At 41.0% G+C, this 25,072-nt stretch overlaps 1 protein-coding gene across 1 annotated transcript; it reads right to left on the bottom strand.

The window, feature by feature from the left end:
• Positions 1-3,868: 3,868 nt before the first annotated feature.
• On the bottom strand, positions 3,869-15,263 carry stk17al (serine/threonine kinase 17a like). Its single transcript, XM_079365659.1, has 7 exons — positions 14,853-15,263; positions 11,388-11,600; positions 7,546-7,690; positions 6,615-6,741; positions 6,463-6,511; positions 6,136-6,315; positions 3,869-5,468 (listed from the first exon to the last, which is right to left on the bottom strand). The coding sequence occupies exons 1-7, from the start codon at positions 14,942-14,944 to the stop codon at positions 5,177-5,179; spliced, it is 1,098 nt and encodes a 365-aa protein (XP_079221785.1). The 5' UTR covers positions 14,945-15,263; the 3' UTR covers positions 3,869-5,176.
• Positions 15,264-25,072: the final 9,809 nt, after the last annotated feature.

Consider the following 25,072-nt stretch of genomic DNA (forward strand, 5'->3'; position numbering starts at 1 on the left):
ACTGCATCCTGCAAATCTAAACAACATCACTTTTTTTTGTTGTTTTCTTTTCCATGAGCTTACCCACATCGACCTTTTTGAATCATTAAAGAATTTACTCAGCAGGGTTCACTTGTTTTGTTTGGGTTTCTTACACAGCTTTTGAGTTAAAAAGTTCTCCCCATACTGACTGTGCCTATTGTGTGGATCTTTGAGTATGATGTGTGCCAGCGGTGCCCCCACGTTAAGGGAGGCTACAGTCACCGCAGACAGAAGAAAACAGGCTGCAGCATCAGGTCGTGCTTCTCTTTGTTAAGAATGCTTTTGTTGTTCTTCAACCGTTTCCAGGGACAGAATAAATAGCTCTGCCTAACCAAAGGCATTTGCCTCCCTCGCTGCTATGAATGCACCACCATGAGAAACATATTACCCGTGGTTACTAGTGTTTTGCCTCTTCTGGAAATTCTGTTTATTTCTTTTTCTATTTTCTTTTGCATGCACTGCAGGAACACGCGAAAGAAATGTTTTTTTCATTTGTCCCCGTCAACATCTAGAGTGTAAACATGGAGATTTTCAGTCAGGCTTTGATTTGACATGGTTGGGCTTATTTCTGTGAAATAAATCAGTTTGTCACTAAGACTTCCAGGTATCTGTCAGAAGTTTTCTGCAATCATGTTTTCATTCATTTAAAATCCGCTTCTGCCAGCCCCTGATATTGTGGTATAAAAATGCCTCAATTCTTGAACTTATTGTTGGCTTTATGGGGATCTTTAAGATCTTTGCAAAGGTTTGCATCCAGATCATTGGTGGAATATAGCAGTAAGCTAATTTGGAGGAAGTGACTGGGAGGTCAGAGTGAAGAATGTTAAATAAACAGCTCGCTAAACTGTTGAAAGCCTCACATTTCACGGTCAAGACTACGTACGCTGTGGCTAGTTTTTCCAAAGCTTTTAAAAGAGATTGTGTTTAAGATCATTTCTCCCTGACACACAGATCTCAAACATCAATACATGAACTCTCTCCATTAAGGCGGTAAAATCTGGAATATGACCATGCAGGAATTCGGTTATTATATAAGATGCAAGAGGAAGTACTTCCAAGAAAAGGGGTGCACAGTGAGAGATCAAGAGATAGTGAGATTTATAGAGACGGGGAGTAAAAAAGACATGATGGCAAGAGGAGACACATCCTAGCTGCAGGTCAGGCAGATGGAGAAATGGGAACACTAAAAGGAGTTGTTAAATCTTTATTCATTCCTATTGCAAATGATTTTTTGAGGTAACACCTCAGAAATAACCTTGAAGTCCCTACAACATAATATTATCCCATAATATGTTGTTCTGTTATACTTTCAACTTTGTCAGTAATCAACATGGATGGCACTGAAGTTCAATGTATGCACGGCTTGGCCAGTTTATTGATTGTGGGATTAACGTATAGCATTTCCAAGCTTGGCCACGTCTTAATTGAAGAAGCAAGCCAAGTTTATATTTGACCTTCCCACACCTGGATTAAATCAAGACCAATCACTCACCCACCTGACACTCATATGATGATGATGATGAAGTGTGAGTTCCCCTCACAGAAGGCGCTAGCTTGAACACCTGCATTCACAAGTTTGTGTTGTTCATTAAGATTCTTGGAAGCAGACTGAAAGTGCACCCATTTCAACCTTTAGGCTTGCCCTACAGTCAAGCTTTCACGCAACCAGGAAGTGACACAATCTTAAAAGTACAGCTTTCCACAAAACAGCAAAAGCTGTTCAAATACTAAGTTTAATGGTAAAAACATTTATTCCCACTCTTTCTTTGCAAGACTCTAAACTTTATTTAAAAACTCATTCATGGTTTTTTTCCTTTTACTTCTTAAAGCCAAATTTCAAGAGGCATTTAGCTGAAACAGGCACACAGTATCAACAATCTTAAAGTACAAAAATGTGACGCATAAAACACACCGAACATGCTTGAAATGGATAAAGGTAAAAAAAATAAAAAAAATAAAACAGTTCAGGGTCTGTCATCGTCGTCGTTCAAAGGCAATTCTAAGCTTCTCTTGTAACTTTCTTTATCCACTCAGTGACAAAAGTATTTGAATATGGCTCGGCGGAGTGCTTTACATAAACAAATCTTTGATAACTGTCACAACACCATTTCTGTCATGCGTTCCTACCTGCGAGTGGTGCACAGATGAGAAAAGCACATTTAAAAAGTTCAGCCTGCAGTCAAACCATTTCTGGTTATATAACTGATGGTCTTGACCTATAGTGTAGAATGTAGTCATTCCTGCCTCCAGAGAGCTTAATGTTTTGTAATCCCACTTCTGGACTTTTGCGTACCTCAGGGGATCAATGTGTTACAGCTGGAGGTGCTGACAGACCTGACTTCAGGATGTGCGGCTGGTTAACGTGAGATGAAAAACATCTTTGGGCAAAGTGCTGTGTATATCAGTGTTATCTGTTATGAGACTGCCCCTACTCTACATACTCTCAATGTAACAGTGGAATGTGTCAGGAAAGAAAAAACTTTTATTGTCTGATAATTTGAAAAACATTAAACAGGACATTGGATTCAGTCCACAAAGACTGATGAAAGCAGGTTATCTGGATGTTTCTGTGAACTTTGTATCCATTCCTCGTATTTATTTGGATCTCTGGGACTCATGTGCTCTAATAGTACAAAGCCAGATGGAGGGCACTCAGCAGTCAGGAGACAGCACAAACTCCTCCACATGTCTTTAATCATCCTTTAATGGTCACCATATATACCAGAGTCACTTCTCCTGAGAGTCCTTCTGAGAAACAACCATTTAATCAACCACTTCAGTAACTGTGTATGTTTACGGGGGGCATGGCCAAGTGCTATGTAGCATGGAAACAATACAACCTCCCACTGAGAAAACAAACCCATAGGAGGCCAGAAGGGAAGCAGGGCATAAGGAACAAGGTTAGAAAAAGGAAGGGGTCCGGTTATGAACATTTCTGACATTCCTCGCCTCCATGCAGCAGCAGGATTTCTTTAGGGGAAGTGGACGGTCCGGCCAAGAGCCACCAGAGCAGGATCCTGCAGGGAGCCCCCCCACCCCCTTTCTGCTTATTGGCCGCAACAGAGCTGAACTGGCTAAGTGCCGACCACAGGAGGAAAAGCACATTCAAGCAAGCATTCTGGATATTGGCAGGCAGAAATATTGTTTAACCTGACATGATATAAAAGGCACAAAGTGTGTGCATGGGGTAAATACAGAAAGAGAACGAAACTTTACTACAGTGGAACACATTCTTCTGGATTCCTCTTCACAGGATACTGGCATTTCCTTTTCAGATGCTGCTGGATATTTATGCAAGACTTACCCAGGAGAAGACTTTTATTTTCTTTATGATACTTTGTTTCTCTAAATAGACACGCTGAGAGGAAAAGCAGATGCTACACATGTGATCCAGTTTAAACTTCAGGAAACCGTCTCTGTTTGAATTCTTCTTTTTCTCCTGACTTCCCACGCAGGTGAACTATTAAAACACGACGAACAGACGTAAAAGTTATCTTTATCATTAGCCCTATGGGAAACTGAGGACATGCAGAGTATTGGAATGGACATCGCTTTCTTACACAGCCATGACAGAAGCATGGCTAAAAAATTAACTGACTGATTAAAAAAAATCCTGGATTTGGTTTAATAACGATGCCCAAATCTAGGGTCAGATTTCTTGGGTTTGGACTCTATTCTATCGCCTTATCTAAGATAAGGCAGCAACAAACTAAGTTAACTACTTCTAAAGAAATAGTTTCTACCAGCAATTAATATTATTGATACTGCTATGTAAAAAAACAAACAAACGTAAGGACAAGAGTTTGATACAAAATGCACCTGTATTAATATTTCTTACATGTTGTAATGCATGCCATCATCATTTATTCATTATTACAGAACGTCCACAAGGACAAGTGCAAACCTGCCTGAAAAAATCATGAAAATAACAGGAACAAGTAAGGTTAAGGTACAAAATAAGACATTTTAATGGTGTTACATTCAAAACCAGTAAAAAAAAAAAATCCATCTTTTCAGATTAACATTAATACAAACTCACAAAACGCACATCAGTTCTTTACAAGAAATTCCTAATTTCTTTGCTCCCAAACATCTGAAGGCAAATCTTCAGTTGACCATGTCAATGTTCTTTTCCAATCACAAAATTTAACCTTCATTCACTTTTTCCGATTTTGGACAAGCGCAAAAAACTTGCAGCAACCTCGCATTTAAGTACAAAAAGAAAATTGTGCAACTTGTGCAAATAAAAAAACAAAAAAAACAAACATTTGATGAATAACTTTTGAGGAATAACTTACATACAATTAACACAGGAGTGAGATTGCAAAGTGGCACTTTGTGGGGGGGGATAAAGATAATGTGACCCAAACAGTTTGTGTTGGAAAATGGTGATTATATGACCGTGCCTTTGGTTTCTTACATTTAGGTGGAAGCCCAACAACAAAGTAAAAAAGTGCTTAAGATTGTCCTTTAAATAAGAACGCTACCATTTATAACTAAACAGGCATTTATGTGGCTTTGTATATTTAAGGAGCTGAAGTAATATAACAAACTCATAAATAAACACAAAACAGTGGAACAGTTCACTTGTGGCTTCAGCGTGCCCTTTTCATCAATGAAGTACAAGCATCTGTCAAAACTCTTTATCTACCTCATCACAGAATGTGTCTGGGTCAGCTGACTCATAACTTATTATGATGAGCACACACAGTGAGTGAAGTCATTTCCCAAGAAAGCTGAAGACTGTCTCTCCTCTGAGACAGTTTTGAAGGCTATTTGGGTAAAAAGAGAAACTTGTGTGTCCAGTGGTGAATGAGCCATGGCGTTATGCTGAGCCCAGTTCAGTTCTGTCACTTTTTAAGGCAGCAGGGCAGTCCTGCGAAAAAACAAAAAAGCCCTCGTGTGCTTTCTCTCACCGCATCTCAATTCCTCTTGCTTTCTTTCTATGCATTTCGTGAGTTACTTCAGCACACACAATCAGAGGTATGAACTTCACAAAGACATCACAGCAGTAGAAGCAGTCCACAGCAGGCATTACAGCATTCATGAAGCGTGGCTCTGAGTCAGATCTAAAAGGTGAAGCCCCACTGGGCTCTCAGCTTCTGCTCCATGGAGTTCGAATTCGCTCAGTCTCTCTTCGCCTGCGAAGCGTCTTTCAGCAGATGAGCTCCTGCTTTATCTTAGTCAGTGTCGGAAAGGGGGGCTCATTGAATGAGAAGGTGTCACGCCCTGTCTTTAGCTCACCCTGGCCTGGGCACGTGAGGTATGATTCTATCAAGTCCAACTCAGGGGAGTCAGCTGGGCTATCGGGCTCCGACTCCGACAGGCTCAGCTCTGGCTCATCCAAAGAGGAGGCGGGGCTGGCAAGGAGGTGCTGGTGGGAACGGGGATGAGGAAGCGAGTTCAGCCAGGGGTGGTTGAGACTTTCTTCTGCTGTGGCTCTCTTCCTGTACACACAAACACAAAAACACTGTGGATGAGTGGAAATATCTTGAAGAGTTTACACAACCGATGGATTGCCTGGATTATCAGATTCTTTCAATCCGTTCTCACAGATGTCGGCCATATTCCCTTTCAACATTAAGTTGAAAAGCCACAGAAAAAACATTTTTTGCCCTCAAAATTCTTTCCCCTTCATCTCTCACCAATTACTCAAACACTGGGGAATCTTCAACATATTCCTACCATAAATCTGCTTCAACTAAACCACTGACAGGAGATCATCGCTCTGCAAGTGAGACAGAGGCAGCTGATACTTTGCATCATAAAAGTGTGGTGACAAAATAAAGGTTATATAAGTATTTATTTAATACATAGCTACGGTACTCTTAAAGCTGATGCATCTATGTCGAAGCCAAAAGGTACAGGCGTATGAAGTATTCTATTTTTTTTTATCTTGTGAGTGTACAACCTTTTGCAACAGGAAATTGCTCGGCTAAGTGACAAAAATCTTGTTACCACACACAAACTCATACAGACGTCTGCGGATGCACTTCCGTCAAACTTACTCACATCCTCTGTGCAAAAATCGTCTCCAAGTACTGACGTCACACGTTTAGTTTGAGCAACATATGATCATATCTTCCTCTTTACCGTACTGTAAATATGTCTCACCGGGGGTTTTTAATCAGCAAGGACTTGATGAAGTCAACTGCCAGGGGGGAGATTCCCTCAAACGTGTCCTGTGAGTAGTCCACGTTGACCTGGGAGATGTTGAGGAAAGTCTGCTGCTTGTCATCACCCTGAAAGGGAGACTCGCCCGTCAGCATGACGTAGGTCAGAACCCCAATGCTCCTGGAGGACAAGCGGGGGAAGGAAGAGGGGATCGTGAGGCAATTTGTCATCTCTGGTGTGACAGAATACTTGTGAAAGTGTGTCTAGACTATTAAAATATGTGACAGAAGAAATAGCTGTACAACCACAGTACTGCAACACACTTACCACATGTCTGTAGCCGTGCTGATGGGTTCATAGCTCAGAATCTCAGGTGCTGCAACAGAAACACATGACCCGAATTAGCCATAATAAATGCCACTCAAATTGAGAAAGACATAGGTGAGTCTTGGTGTGCGAAGGCAAAGAACAGGACTCACCCACATACTCTGGTGTACCCAGGATCTCCCTAACTTCTGTGATGTTGTCCATGCATCTGGACAGGCCAAAGTCAACAATACGGATGTCCCCCAAAGGTCTGGCGCTAGTCAGCAAAATGTTCTGGGGCTGAGAGGAAGAACACACAGATTAGACGAGTGATTTTAAAAAACAATCACTAGTGATTAGTCAAGGCTCCGAGGTGTGACGTCTATTGTCGAACAACATGTCAGCGTGAGTGAGACAAAGCAAACCATTTAAATGATCCCAAGTGGATTTGGGGCCCATGTGTGTCAGTCAGCGTCGAGTTGCTGAGAAAATCCTCTAAGCAGATCAAACGTTTAAACAAATAGGATATCCGTCAAACCACTGTGACGGCGACATCGTTTTAAAGTTCAAGTAAAGCAACTTTGAATTAGCACAGTTGTGTTTGTCGGGCTGGCCTAATGCCACAGTTAGATTGTACATCGAAGATAAACACAAAAGAAAAGGGCAGGTCAAGGCCAACTATCAGGCCTGGATTACAACTGTATCTTAAACTACAATTGCAATTCAGAGTGAAAAGATTAACCCCTAAAAATACTAACCTCACACTGTGTAAATATAAGCAGTATCAGTCATGCTAAACCATATACATTAGATACTCTTTTTTTTTTCTTCCTATTATTAAAAAGAGTCATGCAACATGTTCATTGAGAAACAAGTTACACTGTTAGGTGGAAATCTGATCGATGCATGTTACCTCAGGGCCCCATTAATGAAAACATGATAGTTCAGTGGGCTTCTTTTACTGGGTGATTCCTCGTGGGAACAGGGTCGTGACACACTGAATGAGTTGGGCTTGCATAACAGAAATCATACCTCCCTCGGTCTGTCACTCGAGGGAATAGACTGTCCTACATTGTCATATTATCTTTCAGCTCGCTCGCTTACTTTCAGATCAAGGTGCACCACATTGTTCCTGTGAAGGAAGGCCACACCGTTCAGGATCTGCTTGGCCAGACGGATCACATCCATCTCTGTGAAGGCCTCGTCGTTGTCGGCAACACACTGATCGAAGATTTCGCCACCGGCAGCGCTGGAAGAAAAGCACAGGAAGGAAAACTGAGAAAACAAAACTAGGATAAGAAAAATACTTATTCTCAGTTTGGATTATTCATTTGAACTTGTCAAATTGCGCCTTAAATGCCCTGACACGCCCTTCCGCTCACTTTGAATTGCAGAGGTTGACAATAACAAATCCCAACCCATCCCATGAGTTAAAAGTTTGTAAAAAGCCCGAAGTCATTTCTGCACTCCAACAAAAAAAACCATTATATAACACCTTGTCTCCTCATTGCTGTACTTTGGCTTGGAGGCACAAAAGTCGAACCACATCGACACTGCATGCAAGTCCAGATGAAATCAATATTACTTCAGGTAGCCTGTCTCTGCATGTACCTTCCCCTTGTCGGGAGAATTACTGTAGATAAGAATGGTTTTATCAGTTTACACTAGGTGATAAGGCAATACAGCCTGATATACTGCCGGGTTAACAAATTATTTTAGGACAGGGGAAACATGAGCAAACAGTGTTAAACTAATCAAAGATCTTCTAAGACAAACAAGTAGCCAGAGGAGAAGTGTTGAGGGGATGGATATAATATAGTGCATGAGCCTCAGCCTGCCTCAGATGATCCTTTTATGGAATTCGGTGTGTCGACTTAAACGGTTACTTCTCACACCTTTGTGGAAGGAATAGTCTGATTCCTGCCCGGTCTTGCTGCTCTTGTGTAACAACTTGAAGTGAAGCGGAGACATGGAGGATCTGCTTTTCGATGCTTCATCAGTCAGATCAATCCCTCAAGCTCCGACAAAAAAACCAAACTAGAGCCATGTGTGAGGGGATTTAGATGGCACACTTGTTTTTACCTTCAGAGGGAAACTTTGCATCTAGGCCCAGGGCATGACTGTTACATAACTGGCCTCCCAACTCTGCACTCTTTACCATCTTCAGCTGTGAACATAACTACTATGTTTTCAGGGATTTTCAGGATATCCGTCATTGGTCCATGTAATCTTTTTTCTGCTCCCAGCACCAAATACTTGACCTGCCACCTACCCTATTTGGTGCACACATTCTCAATCCCACTTAACACCCACCCCCCAGAGTTCCTAAAATGAAACTCTGCCCTCATTCTGTTTACATTGATGGTCACAATTATACTTAAAGCAAACAAGTTTGGTGTTTTCATTTGGGAGTGAAAATGAAAAGACATACGAGTGCGGTCTTAGGGGGATGCTCTTGCTCTTCAAAACTGGAGTGTAAAATGAAAATGAACTATCTGTCAACTCAACATCTATTTGACCGCTCACCTGTCTGAACAGTTAACGTCTTGAGGTAACTATTTGAATAGCTTCATTAAGCTGTCAGCAGAAGGCCTGAGAGGATTTAGTCTTGATAAAGTCAATCTTGTTTAAAAACAACAGACTGCACACATTCTGGCCAAGCACTTAACGCTGATCTGATACTTCCCTGAAGCCTAAATACTGTCTCATTGATCGACATCGTTCCAAGAGTTAATGTGCACATTACTTTAGTGCAGGGCTTCTCAACTTGGGCTTGGTGTGAAAAGAGCCCCAGGCTGCTCAACAACCATTTCAGAATAAGTCTCTGCATAAGTGGGCAAGAGGGAAAATATTTCCCTACAGTATATCAAAGCAGAAACCAATTCAACCTCTTTTTGTTGCGCACAGGGACTGCTACCCTCTTTGAGATTTATTGCTGATCAGCAGCAATCTCTCGGTTGTGGTGTTAAATACTGAGGAGCCGGTTCAGTCAGTAATGCTGTTTTGGCAGACCACCAAGCCGGGTGATCACTGACGTGAGCACCCGGCTTTCCTCAGGTTTATCCTAATTGTGTGTACAATTGTATTAGCAGTACTTGTGCTCCAGTGTAGTCCAATTACAATACATTTTGTAGAACAGCAGGAAGTAAAAAAAAAAAAAAAGAAAAAAAAAATCCTTCCTGGAATATTCAATAGTGCAAACTTTTTTGCTACTGTGCACATAAAAGTGCAAGAACTCAGCAATTATCTCTCAAAGCAGTCATTATGTCGGGGGTTTCTGTTCTACTGACGCACACTGAAGATTGATGATAAGAATTCAACTTTTTGCTTGAGCTTTTCTGACATTACAAAGGATGCGGTTGTGGCTGCTTGAGGTGTTTGTTCAACACAGTCTTTACCAGCGCTGCTCTACTTTTGGGAACTTTGCTTGCTGCTTATATTTAAACCCACAGGAAATAGAAAATGGTTTGCAATTCTTGAAAACTTAAGCTGAAGTCAGACGTTTTGTAGATATGAGCTTTTTAGTGGCCGTGACGTGTCACTTTGTGTGTGCTGTAGCAGGATTCAGGATAAATGTGCAACGTGAAGCTCACATTTAAAATACTTCAACACTTTGCATGTTCAGCCTGCTTAATTTGACACCAACTTTTACTCATATTTTAACCCCTAATGCAACTTTTTTTAGGCCGCCAAAGAGACCAGTGCCGACTGATCTCCTGCTATGTTTTCTCTGCAGGCATGCCGGGGTGAACTGTGGCGCTACTTCCCCTTTCACACTTCAGTCAGAGGTCAAATACAGACCCCCCCCCCCCCCCCCAAGAGAGAGAGAGCCTTTTGTTCTGCAGAGGCATTCCATGTCTAGGATGGAAATGACTATTGAGGACTGGACAGAGGACAGCTTCCTGCTTGAACAGAAAGCATTTCAGGAGCAGGGTCAGGGGCTGGTGGTTTATGAATAATTACCCAGAGTTTTTTTTTTTCCTTTAATGAGTGCAAGATCGATAATTAGGATGCTAAGTGTCCCTTTCCAAATACTAATTAGAGGCTGGCATGAGGGCAGTCAGGGAACACTAAGTGAGATGCATTATGTTGTTTAACACCAAACCACAACAGGCTGGATCCAGACAGACAGGATGACATTTTATGGGTCACTGACAGAGAAGCTCAACTCATCAGCCAGCCAGGTCACCTGATTGTTGACAGGCAACACAGCGTCTTGAGCACTAAGCGATATGTTTCTCACGGTAGAATCTAACTGACTCAACTGTTGTTTCACATTGTAATTTTCACACAGTGAGCATAAAGCAGTTCTGCCACGTCGGTATTCAAAGTGACAGTTCCTGGCAGCGGTTCAACAAGAAACTGAGGTGTCAAGGCGACAAGTGGACGAGCCACAAGCCACAGCGAGAGAGAACATTTCCATTGAACTTGTGTGTTTTTTTTGTTTTTTTTCTTTTGCTTAAGATGACAAGATATGAGCGACATGCAGAGGCCAGCACACACAGTAACTCTAAGTCAGGTCGGGCTTTTTGTAAAGATGAGACAGATATGTAAAGACTGTCAATGAACATCAAAAGACAATGTTATCTAAGGGAGTTTTCCTGAAGCCAGTTGCGTGTCATCAGATACTTTCAACGTTCTGCATTCCAAAATGAAGAAGTGGAAAGTATTCAATGAGTAATGATTAAAGGATTTTTATCTTTGAGATGAATTAGAGCCAAACCATTTTATTCCAGTTCCTCCTGGCATCGCTCAAAGATTGAGAAGTGAGGAAAGTTTAAAAAGCCATCTCTACCATCAGCGTTTTCTCATTTTAGAGGCAGCTCATGGATGCGTGAACGTTTGATCACAAACAAACTTAGAATGACAGACATGCTTGTTTAAATGTGCTCCATTTGTTCAGGAGAACTTTGAAAGATTTTTATGCTGCAAAAATAATGTCTTACCACTCCAGAACGAGGATGATTTCTGTGTTCGTCTCATAGACTTCATGCAGCGCCACCACATAGGGGTTAGTCTTGGCCGACTCCAGCACGGCGATCTCGTTTAAGATGTCCATGCGGCAGTCCTGGCCCTTCCTTCGCTTTCGCAGAAACTTGGCAGCATACTGCTGCCCCGTTGCTTTCTCGAGGCACTTTTTCACCACCGCAAACTTTCCCCTGGGAAACAAAGAGGGGAGAGTATGGTTAGTTAGGAAAAAGGATAACTGGTGTTTCAAATATATTTTAGTACAAGACGGTTTGATTCTGTTCTTGAAGCAAAGCTAGATTACAGTGCGAGACGTTTGGAAAGTTAGCTGATTGGCCGTGACTACAACCGCGACATTTAAGAACAGCTGACAGATTAAAATAAAAAGCATTGTTTAAAAACTACAGCGACTGCCATCATCCCCTGATATGATCCTCTTAAGAGGTGTCACTAAGGCGTTTGCTAGAGATTTCCTTCTTTCTCCTCTTGTTTCTTCAGCCTTCAGGAGGGTCCGACAGGAGGCAGATAAGGCTGACAGTGTTTGGCACGATCTGCTGAATAAGTGGGCAGGGGACATGATAAGGAAAGGCGATTTTTTTTTGTGTGTTTATTCAGATGAAACAAAGGGATCTATAGCCGGGATGCTGGATGTCACTAGTAAAACATGATTAAACCATTTTACTTCTGCAACCTCATCACGATTAATCAGGCAATGTTTTCAGGCAATGACTGATTCATTTTAGGTGTTTGGGGTCAACCGTGGGTGTGGGCAGGATGTCCTAAGTGTGCAGAATTGCCTCTCTGTGTCAAGTCAACCACAATCACCAGCCGTCCCTCCCAGGCTGATAATGAGGCCTTGTTCACTTCCCTTTCTTTACAGCTGACAGCAACAAGGACAAATGGAATTGTATTGACACCACCGCCCAGGACCTCGACCAGAGCCTGCTTCTTCTTTTCACAGTCGCACAAAAGCTGACCAGTCAGCGAACACAGCAGTCCCAAGACCAAGACCACCCATCTGACCACTCCTGTGTAGGCCAGGCAGGGGTTCAGTGCTGTTGTAGTCAGGTTGGAGTCTAAGCAGTATGTTAAAATGGACAATTCACCCTGACAGTCTTTACAACATGTTGATGTTTAAACGAGCTCTACGGACAAAAATCTGACAACTCGAAAAAGTCAACACAGGATGTGAAAGGATGACTTTGAACTGGAATCTAAATAAAGTGACAGAAAGGTCCTGTCAGCATGGTGCCAGTCACTTTCCCACACAGCGTTTCTCCAAGCCTGCTGTGCTGAGGTCCAAAAACAGCAACTGTTTTGGCCCAGGCGCTCGTTTTGGCTAACAACCCAGCTGCTGTGAGGCCTTGCCCTGTTCTTTTTTGCAGTTTCCCAGTCTCTCAAAAAAAAAAAAAAAAAAAAAAAAAAAAGAAGTGACAATTTATTGTTCAAAGTGAACAGGCAAAACATGTCAAAGCCTTTTCAACTTCAAGCAGAAAGTTCAGAGCAGCCTGTGGGCTGGGAACTACACTACATAAGTAGAGACAAGGAATGACTGCAGGCCACGGACAGGAGCAACAGGGGGTCTTTAAAAAGCTGACAACAGGTTAAAGGTTCCCCAAATCGGCCATCTTGCAGCCGGTTGAGTTCACACTCAGAAGTATGAAACGACAGATGCACAGAGCTGCTTGATGATGCATCGAATTTAAAGCTTCAAAAGTTGTATTTTACACATTTAATTTGTTTCATTTTAACACACAGTTGGCTCTATAACTGCAGGAAAAATTATGAACAGCACAGATAAATACTTTCTCACACATACTGTCAGGATCCACAAACACTGTATATTGGCTGATGGCCTATGCTTTGGAGAATCTGTCGGTAGAATCTGTCTGAAACTAGTCAATCATGCAACTTCCCTCCAGCTCTGGAGATGGTGATAATTTGATTAAGAAGTTGGCTTCCTGTGGAGTCTGGGTTTTGTCTGGCTCAGTGGGGCACTGACTCATGTCTAAAGTCAAATGAGAAATGACAGCTCTCACAGCTCTTATTTGTCTGTTTCACAGACAAACTGACACGCACCACTTCCTGCTGTTGAGTCGGCCACAACACATTTTTGGGGGCCGAAATCTCAAGGGGAACAAAACTTACGATGCAAAGTTTAATGGTGAGAAAGTTCTGAAAACAAAGATTTATTGCTTCTTTAAACTTCAAAAGAACTGAAAGGATCGTTTGGGGAGGAATCAAACTCAGGCAGTTCTAATGTGGTCATCATCCGTCCTCATGTACAGAACAGATCTGGTATGCAGCACTACGTACATTCCTGCACTTAATGCGATTATGAAGCCTGATCTCAGGATGTTGTTCGGTTAGACTCCTGGGAAGAGGAGGAAAGGAGGACATAATGTTGAGTTGAGCTCGGGGGGTTCCATGGCCTATACCTCATAGAAAGCATCAGTCCATTACCCCCTTGCCTGCTGCTGTAGCAGGATGTCCATGTCTGTCAAGGCAGACTGGCTGCTACATACTCTATTTAGCCCAAAACACTCTACTGAGGAGCGCCTTTTTAGTAAATAATAACAGATGCAACATTCAATGAACGGGCGTTTAAATAGGCACTGTAGAAGTGAACTGTTTTTTTAAGCAGAGTATTTATTATTGACCATAGCATATTGGGGAATCCCATCATGAATACCACTGGAATGTGTTTGCCTAAAAACAAAGAGAGTTGCTAAGACATTCTTCAAACTGCATTTTCTGGATGAACTGGTGCAAGTCTGAGCTCAAAGTGTTTAAACTAACCTAACAAAAAAAAAATCATCACTATGTGATGGAAAGCATTTTTTCATTTGTCTTTTTTTATACTCTACCATTTAACCTCATCCCCACAAGTACAAGGACACATACGCAGGAATGCAATCAATAAGTTAAGTTCATGGTATTTAAAACAACAACAAAAACCCTTTGTACCATAACATATACTGGGATCAAATAGTTTGTTTTGCAAGAAAATCTAATCTCGATTTTACTTATTTGAGATCAGAAATGTTAGTACAGTATGTGGACAGCATAACAGTCCTCATTTAACTCACTAAATTTAGTGACCAGAGGATCTTTGTCATCATTTTCCTCATTGCTTTGTATTTACGAATGATAAACTGATGCACTCGTCTCTCATCCAATACGCGCTGTAACGCGTAACGTTACCTTTACGCGTGCCAAAGCGCATCTCCATCTGTGACTTTACCCGACGACAGAATGCGGGATCGGACATGTTCAATCAACACGCCATCTATTAACACGTGCCATGGGCTAAATATGATTAAACGCTATAAAACAGATTATCATATAGTGTTACTAATTGCATTAATGCAAAAAAGGCAGTACACAGCTTAGCGTTTTGTTAAGTAATTCTGAAACTTACTGATGCAAAAAAACAAACTAACCTGCCCAGTTCTTTGCCGACCAGGTCGTAATTGGACGTGAAGCTGTCAGCTCTGATCCTGGTGTGGATCTTTGTCATCATCCCGTTCCTCATTGTTGCTGCGTCTGGCACTGAAGTCGTCTTCAAACTAAAACAATTCTTTATCAACAGAAAACAAAATACGACAGGGACGATCTTCTAATGAACTCGAGTAAAAACTCGCATTATAAAAGAGTCGGTGAGAGCCACTCGCAGCTGTGTCAAACTGCAGGTATATAATCCAGTAAACGCGTTCCGAACAGGCGGATGCTGGCCAGCGGGAGTGTGACAGAGTCGGTAAAGTAAATTAGTTTGAATGCTACTACACATTCCTGACAATAAACTCCTCGTCAGGCCCCTCCCCCTGCAGTGACGTTCAGCTGTGCCGGCCAACCAATTTACTGAAGAGGACGGACCAAAGGTGGAAGCCAGCTGGCTGTGTTCAAGTGACACCAGCTTATAGAGCTACCACAAAAACAGTAGTTTAAAACTAGGCTTCAATAAGTCAGACAAACAAATACAATGAATTACACTAAGAATTGTAAATTTAGATACGTAATATTTGAAGTGAAAAACCTATTCTATTTAAGGTAAACCAAGTGTTGTGTGTTCACTATTTCCAGTTAAAAGGACACTTAAATGGTTATCTAACAAGTACTATATGTGTACTTGATTAACTCCCCCCCCCCCCAATTAGGCTTGACCCCATATTGTATGCACTCACCACAAAATAAACTACTTAAAGAAATGTGTAGTCAGAACATTACACATCATGGTTACATGAAAATGAAAACACACACACACCTGAGGTCACTCATAAACATTTTAGGCATGTTCAAAGTTATTACTGGTATGTGTTCTCTTGCTGGGCTTGGTTGTGTTACAGATGAGTCTTGCCTTGTTCTCACACATTGTTCAGTTAATGTCACATTGCCTCTGGGGCTTAAAAGCTTTCTGTTGAGCTTTTTTGTTTTTTACTTTTTGTGGGAGAGTTGTTTGTCTTTCCGTTGAACCTGTGTTTCATTGAAGTGGAATTCAAAGCATCCCATTAGACTCAGTTAGATAATGATACTGGATGATAATATTATTGTGAGTAAGTTTCTCTTTCTATGTTACATAATACAAAAAAAACTGTCAAACTGTAGTGGACATTAACACAAGCCCATGAGGATACCTTGAATTTCCCTCGGGATCAATAAAGTATCTATCTATCTATCATATGTGATGATGACCGGACCAATGAAATGTGTCATTCTAGTGGGCCTGCTGAAACTAAAACTGTGACATTGTAGGGCTGTTAGAATACAGAGCCTGGACTAACCCCAAGGAAACAACACACACTACACACACAGACACAGACACACACACACACACACACACATTCACACTGCAAATCTTGCCACACGAAGAGTCACTCCCTGATGATAGAGGAACCAATTGTGGAATCTGTGGTTTACTGCGTTATGTTATACCTTTTGTAAGGGTGATCTTATGAGACAGAGTGGGACATCTTCCTTCCTCAAAAGCCATACCAACTTGCGTATCCGTCATGTGTCTAAATGTGAAGTTGTATGTTAGTGCTGCCGTGAAGGAAGGAGAGAAGATGAGGGAATGCCTCTGTACTGGTTTTTATGACCAATGGGTACGCACACTGCTCGCGGTTTGTCACATGCCCTATATAGCTGTTATGTAGCACACAGAACAGGTTTTGTCCAATCTCTGAAGCTAATGGTGTTGCTATTAACAGCAACTGATGTAAAAGAGATCTATTGAAAGCAGACATTCCTCAGCCTCTATGGATTCATTAGTGTCCAGCAACAATGTTACATAACCTGTTATGCCTCCTCAAATTGTTACCTTAAGTCTAAGTGAGCCCACTCTGAAGCCTTGACCCCCTTTCTGTGCCTGCCTTTCCATTGAAGCAGGGGTCACAGTTCAGAGGAACCACGTTAGTGAGGGAGTGCTACCCAGCCACAGAGACCTAATGAAAACACATACCAGCGATTTAGCCTGCCAGCCTACAGTTTAGCTAACATAAATATGAGAAGCTCAGCCGTGACCTGAGGAACCCACAGGCTTTCCGAGCCATAGGAACCTATAGGCCATGTCTTGGCAGGTTAGAAAACACCTTTTGTTTTTTGGGGGGTTTTTCAGATTTCAACTATAGATTAAGTCTATCCTTTCCAAAAAAAAGTGTCAACGAATCAGATCTGATGAATGCAATTGAAGGATTGTTATGGATTGAACTATGGTATGGTACAGTGGATTACAGTCTGATCATATGCAGCATTTTATACATTTTTATTAGGGGCTGCTCAGGAGTCAGAGCAGGTAAAGGTCTTGAGTTGAAGGACAAAGAGGTGACCAATACATTGATCTTGGTTATACGCCGTCAGGCTCTCTTATGACTCCCTTCGGAAAATGTGTCAAAGAAGACACAGACTGTCTTTTGTCCCAATTTTCAAAGATATCATTTTTCTCCTCTAGGTTACATTGGCTTTAGGTGAGTAAAAGGAGTATTTTGGGGTTCTTATTATGTAAGTGTTTTTTTCCCCATAGAATTGTGTGACACTATTGCTTCTCCTTTGTGAGTTTACCTACATGCAGACCGGTTATGTAAAGATCTACTACTCTGATAACATCCCAGACTTTTCCTTTGTGTTTGAAGGACCACAATGAACTGTTTCCACCCCTTGCTTGTAACATGAGGGAGAAATGACTGAGGGAATATGTCATCATCCTGCAACAGAAAATGCCCGAGTGATGAAGAGTCCTTGTGAGACAATGTTTTGAAGACGCTGTGAATTAAAGTCGTATAGCTACTACCTTTAAAACGTTTTAATGTCTTTTTCATTGCTTATTCTCCCCGGTTACCTTGTTTAACTCCATCTTTCAGTAAAAGGTGGTTTCATACAAGAAACATGTCGTGAGAGAAAAAGCCATCATCCTTTCTCTATAAATGTGTGGTATAAACAGACCCTGAGAGACTTGAAATTGCAACATGCTGAATCCATACAGAGCATGATTGCAAATGTTCTCAAATCTCTGTTTGTAGTTCTTAGTTGTAAACCATTGTTTATGCAGAGGAGATTCCATGTAATGATTGGGTTCAGGCTCCAGGGGGCTACTGGATAATCTCCCCTCAGTCAATAAGTGCTCCCTGACTTCTTTGGATGCTTATAAATGTCTTGAAAACATATCTTATCTGTATGTTGTTGTGCAATTTGTAATTAACAAGCAAGTGATGTTTTAGCAAAAGCTCTCCATGTGTCTCCACAGGCAGATCCTAATTTGCTTTTGGACATGGCGTGCATGGTACCAATTACAGGGTTGCGAAGACCAGCAGCAGGCCCTTTTAATACACAATGTCATGAGGCTTTCTTCAACTCTATAAATTATTCTGCAGTGGTGTTATGGCGGTGAGCCTAGGTCACACGCTGGTGTGATCTCTGATCCTTTTAACCTCGATGTAAGGCAGTCTGAATGGAGTGGCAAAGGTCTTTCACCTCATAAAACTAAACAGCCCAATAGTGCAGTTGATTTAAGTTCTCGACACACCACCCACGTTTTGTTACTTGCATTTCTCCCACAACAGCTACAGTGGTTAACAAAAAGGACAAACATCGCTTCTGTGGGCATCACAGGGAATTGGATCAGTGGTTTTCACAACGTTAGTGCTGGAAGACCTTCACCTCAGGATCACAGATTGACGTGAAGAGCTGACGCTTGAGGGGTATTAAGAGATAAGTTACTAATCCTTTTAGCAAAAGAGAAAACAGTGGTACAGGGTTAAAAATAAGACATTAAAATGAGCTGAAAAACGTCCCTCTTTTTTTCTACTACAAAAAGACAACACAGCAAAACGATTGAAAGGGAGGCTGTTTGTTGCCCTAATTGAGAATTTTCTGTTTGGATTTTTTTTTTCTTTATCTCTTTTATAATCTTTAATTAAGAATCTAAGCTTTTGGTTTAACAGCCACCCATGATTCAATATAAATGGTTACATCAATTTTGACAGATGTGTGGGCTCTCAGCATGTGGTGATGTTTTGAATATACTTTAAATTAGGCTGTATTCTGCATTCGTTTTTAATGCAGTAAATATACATGGAAAATAAAAACAACATAATTATTGTATTTTGAGGAACATGTAATTTTGCTATTCACTTTCCTGACTTTACAAATGTCTTACTGTCAGGTATCTTACATGCATTAATAGGACACTGTCTCTTTAAATGACATATGGAACAGATGGAAATGCAAATTGAATGAATCCATTGAAGTGAACCTATATTACAGTATCACCCTTAGCTTTGCAATTTTAGTTTTTACACTTGACTGAACAATTTAATGCTGACCCACTTCATGATTCTACATGGCATGCTGATGTAAACAATAGATCTGATGAGCGTCTTTATTTGTCTTGTTGCATACAGTATGCCGCAGGGAGACGATTTCTTTCTTAACAGTTATAAGGGTCCTGTACTGTCAGACTTTCCACTTAGTTTTTTCACATCCCCAAAGAAGTACACTTTATACAATCGCCTCTGTTTTGTTGGTGGAAAGCTTCTCCCCCTTTCAAGTTTACATCCTGTGAGACGCTATACAAATAAAGATTGATTGATTGATTGATTGATTGATTGATTGATTGATTGATTGATTGATAATTTGCATTAACATCTGTTCTTGTCTGAATGCACCCTGATGCATTCTGGGGATGGAGTGAGATTTGATCAGACTAAGGCCACATACGGAGATTGGTAATAAAAATGCGCATGTGTCCTGGGACACTTTAAAGGTCACCCCCTTAACTGAGGTAATCTGCAACATCAATCGGATATAGGGTGAACAATGTTGCCTCCTGCCAGGTAAAAACAACAATGAATGATCACAAAATGATTTACAGGCTCTTATTTGAATAAGAGGTGAAGGAGTTCCGATTAATCATTGAAAGAAAAGCTGGAATAAAGATACAACATATTCATCTCTATAAAAGGCTCAGTGAGTGGCAAGTGGCATTTTTAGTGCTGAATCCAGGCAAAAATTATTTCCACAAGTGATGGTGGGAGCTAAAAATGCAGCTTAGCAATACAAAAAAAAAAAAAAATCTTGCAACTGACTGAAAGCCTCTGTGAATACATGAACATATTTTTCAACTCCACTCAGTCTCAGTGGGACTCATTTTTCAGATGCCTCCATCCAGGCAAACGTTCATGACGTACAGGTACTGTAATCCCTCAGACCTCTCTCTTTTAAATTTGAGACAAAACTACAGCAAAGTGTTGCTGCTTTTTTTATACTATCAGAAATCAGGAAAATAACCTTCAGTGTACCAATATATTTAAAAAGGGCAAAACTTAAATCTTAATAGCTCAACAGCTGGGTTTGGATCTTTTCTCCTGACCATAAAAAGTAGGGAAACATTGACACGATCTTCATGATAAATGCAACAGATGTTAAACACTGAGGACAGACAGCGGAGACTACTGGAAACGCTTGTGTTAGGACTGCAGACCAACTAATTACAGTGGAAAGCGTGAGTGTGAACTGCAAATATCATTTTTGCCCACAAATCAAACTGCCTTTGACGAAGATTCTTTCCCTGGTTGCAGCATCTTAATTCTTAAAGCTCACACTGTGCAAATTGGTGCAAAACAGCGGCACAGGAAGAGTGAAACGAGACAGTGAGGAGATGAAAGCTGAATTTCGGGGTAGAGACATTGTGCCACATCCTGCTTCACTTCTCTGGCACGTGACCTCCCAGACCAAAGGAATTCATATAGCTGTGCACATGTCTGCTAGCTGTTTGCACATAAAGGCTGTGATTGTGGTAAAGTATTATGTCCTTCAGGTAAAGCAAAGTAAGAAACAATAGTTTTAACACAGGTAGCTTAGTAAGAATTGTGTAAGTGATACTGTTACAAAATGCAGCACTCTATTTAGAGAGGAAACAAGTTATTGCATTTTAACATTTGTAAATGAAGCAAACAAATACAGGCATATTGATGAAATCTGTTGCCGTGACTTCATGTGTAAGAACTCTTTAAACAGCTCTACAAAGCATGTTTAGATTTGCCAACATAGCCACATGCAGTTTTAGATATTGCGTCTCCCCGGAGGCAGTTGGGGTGTGGGCATTAACAGATGCAGCCAGGCTTAACCACGGACAGACACACAGCCCAGACAGACAGACTTAGAAACTGAAAGGGCTTTCTCAGCTGTTACTTCTGTCTCCAGTCTCCATCCCCCCTTAACAGCCTATAACAGCCCCATCATTGTATTATTAATCCAACGACAGGCAACATGAAGCCTTTTAGAGCTCAATTCCCTGCACATATTTAATGCCTGTACAATACTTGCATCATTCAGATAAACTCACTTGGGATTAAATAGAAGTTTATGGATTCAAAGAAGCAGACACTTGGGCCAAATGATAATTACAAGGCATCAGGGTTTGCACCCGTGGCCTTCCGTCAAAAGCTTATCTGTGTGGGTTGGTTGCAAAAACAAATTCCTGTTGTCTCAGTTGGGGCCTGGTAACAAAAATAAAGAATGTAAAAAATAGCAATGCAGTCTGACATAGATAAAGATGATTTCCAATCAGCTCGAGATAAAAATGAGAGGAAAAATGGCAGTTTATATTTTCTAGGTTTGTATGATAAACCTCTTAGGATAATACTCATCAGGAGTAGGCAGCTTTAAATGGCAACAATAGGAAGGAGATAGACAGAAGAAGAAAACGCCAGCTGTTCGAAGAGGACTGAAAGGACAGAGGGGATGGGGAGGCATCCACTTGCTATGTCTGACTCAGGAGGGAAATGGAAAAAAACCTATTTCTAATTGGCAAGTGAACATTCGAGTTGGAGGAGGTGTGGTGATGACTATTAAGAAAAACAGTAGGGCTAGTTTTGCCGACAGAAACTGCAGTTAGAAAAAAGAGTATGAACGAAAAAAGAACATGCAGAAATGTATTTGCAGACTGATGATATGCCAGCTGTTGTGGCAGTCTTATTTTAAAGGATATTTGTCATGATCTTTGAACATTGGTTTGTTTCATAAAAGTCATTTGTATTAACAGTACAAATGATCCATCCACACAAAGAAAAAAGGAAGCCAATTAAAAGCTCTACTCCTGTTAAAATGTAGGTTTCACTTTGGACTCTTGTTTTTAACTAATGGCGGAACAGAAAAGCTGGATGGTGCCTAAGGACCTGTGTGTTTTACTGTATCCATGGTTACACAAACAAACAGCACTGGCACGCTTCAGCAGGTAATCATTAGCGGCAGGCCGACCTTTGACCTCTGCCATGCCTCAGATGACATATGCTTGCGTCTACCTGCTGTTACTGGAGTCACTGGGTCCAGTGTGATGGAAATGCATTGACCTGCAGCACCAGTCTCATTTGTTTAAAGTAAACTATAGGCTCTGTGGGCAGCCTTACAAAAGCTGAATGCATCTCACCTCAGCCTTTAATCCAACATGACACAAGGCAACTGGGGAGAGCTCTGTGGGGAGATCTTAACCTAAATATGATGTGTAAAATCACAAAAAAAACATCATAACAAAATACAATGGTGACATTTTCTGAGGCAACAACTCTAAATATGTTGGCCAAATCAGGCTAAATTATTCCAGCACACCAGCGTTGCTTTGCAGTATGCTTAGTCTTGCTTTTTATTTTTAACTTTATACAACAGCGAGAGTTTTTTTGTGTGAGTTTGTGTTGCTCGTATTTTTTACGCTTTTTCCTGCTGCTTGTGCCATTTGTGACTTGAATGGAGTAAAAAGTAAAGAAAGAGACTTGGATGTGCTGTATTGGACAAATGTCTCTTTGCCGCAACTGTAACACATCACTATCAATCTTCTTTGTGGACAGAGCTACTAGATAATGTTTCAGTCAAGTCTGTGGGTCTCTCATGCACTTTGTAGTGATATAACAAATAAGACATAATGTTAGAAAACTTCAGAGAAGCGCATAGAAGTTCTCAATCTTACCCCTATACTAAGCTAAGCAAGCTAACTAACTGACAAAAAATGAAAAAAAAAAATGTGCAAAGAATCTGAGAGTGTCAAACTTCCTTTGGTCTGCTCTTTTCTTGTGTTAAATGGGGACATAAAACACTCTGACAGGAATTCAGAGTTAGCTGTCCGCCAAGCCTCAATGTCTGTGGTTGCACAGAGGGCGTGTCACCCTTTGATGAGACACCCTCCCCTGCTCTAATTTGAGACCCCCGAAAGAATCCGGTTTGGACCATCTGTCAGGTTTAAACAAAAACTTCAGGATAAGTACTACCAATTTTAGGATGCAGAGTTGGATTTTCATGTTTCATTCATAGCCTATTATTTATTATAGACAGGGGCTCTTGTGTTAACAGACACTGAATTGCTCCTTTGTGTCATTTCCTCATCTATTGAGTGGAGTGTCTGTCGGAGATGGGACTATATTGTCACTGTGGGATGGGGTTATTTGGTTCTCTGCTACTGCTCGCCTCTCTAGCCATAACTCTGAGCTCAGTGAGCATGTTTCTCACACCCCTCACTCCAGCTGGGGGACAGGAAACAACTGTGTCTGCGAAGGCTGCTGTTGAACTGTTGTGTCTCATGAGAGTTTTGAAGGCAATGTGTAGGCAAACAAGAATGCAGCACCCAGATGCTAAATCTCGAGGAATCCCCCTGCTGACGCAAGGCGAGAACAAAGGAATCTTCTGCCATATTCCTGTGAAACCAAAGGGAGATTTAAGCATAGAAGGAAGATCAAACCTTTGGAAACTACAGATTGCGTCATTGCTGAACCAAAAGACAAGGTCTCAGGACCTTATCTTTCATTCAATGCACTAATTGCAGTGTGAGCACAGTTCTTACACCACATGCTTTTATCACAAAAATAGCCACACAATGATTACATTTGTTCAAGAAGTTGAAATATGAGAATTGATCGAGGTATTTCAAGAGAAAGAACCTTGGTTTTAAAAGAATACTGCATAAAGATGTATTTATCATTATAAGACAAAAAGACATTTCCCCGTCCTAATGAGGACACAAATCTGGCAGAAAAGAAAGAGTTTTCCAGTAACTTTGATGTAATTTCACCTTTTGTCGAGATTGTAAAGTTAATGAGGAGAACAGCACACGTCTGCTGCAGTATGTGATCCGAAGCACTGATCAAAGACCCCAGAGACAGAGCAGTCATATGATCTGGCTGTAAGACTCATTTAACCAGGACAGTCATGTATTAGATAATCTCAAAGTTCACAGGCAAGAGGCCCACAAGTTTTTTCTCATTGTTTTCATGCACTTAAACTCCAAGTAGAATAAAGGGACACACAGTTGAAAAGGAAATGTTTTTTTCTTTTATTTTCATTGTTTCCCGATACCACCAGATAACCATAAGGGAGTATCACGCTTTGTTAGTTATTGTAGTCATCAGCCATATCTTTGTTTTGGTTGAGATTTGCAACCCCGGAGTTATGTAACTTGAGAACTGTTTGATTCTTTAATAACAGAATAACCGGGGGAGATTTCCATTTTAAATTAAGTAACTTTTATTGCAATTAAATTATCAAATAGTAATCCAATTCCATAGAAAAAATAAATAAATAAAATATTTTGTGAAGTAAGAACAATCCTTTCCCCCCTCTCTCATTATAAATAGCAAAAATCCCTTTGCATTTGTCTTGTGACCTTTCGAGGGTTTAAACCCCCAGGAGGGGAACCGTGGTTTAACTGACTGAACTTCACACAAAGTCGGTCATATGGTTTCACCTTGACCTGCATACAGTAAATGCTGTGTAAGCATTAATGCAAAGTACTGATATGGCACTTCTGCACTTTTACTTTAGTAAGATTTTTAATTGTCAATTGACAATGACTGCTACTAATAACTTTTAAGCACTTGCTTCTTATATAACATGACACACAACAACCTCTAAAGTCATGATCAAACGGTGGCATTTACTGACAGAGGTGATTAAGATTCTTGTAAGTGAAAGGGCGTGGAGGACATGAGCACCACCCATTCTTCTATGGTGACAAACTAACCCGTCACAATCCGCTAATGAGCCAGATATACTGGGAAGTTAAATGTGAAGCCGAGTTCAGAACAGTTTGATGAGCAGGCCAAACTGGTCCATCAGTTCAGCATGATGCCTATATAAGGACATGTTGCGTTGGCATCATGGCATGCCTGTCATCCCCGAATTTCTT

The sequence above is a fragment of the Symphodus melops genome (genome assembly GCF_947650265.1).
Source record: "Symphodus melops genome assembly, chromosome: 17".
In the NCBI taxonomy this organism is placed as follows: Eukaryota; Metazoa; Chordata; class Actinopteri; order Labriformes; family Labridae; genus Symphodus; species Symphodus melops.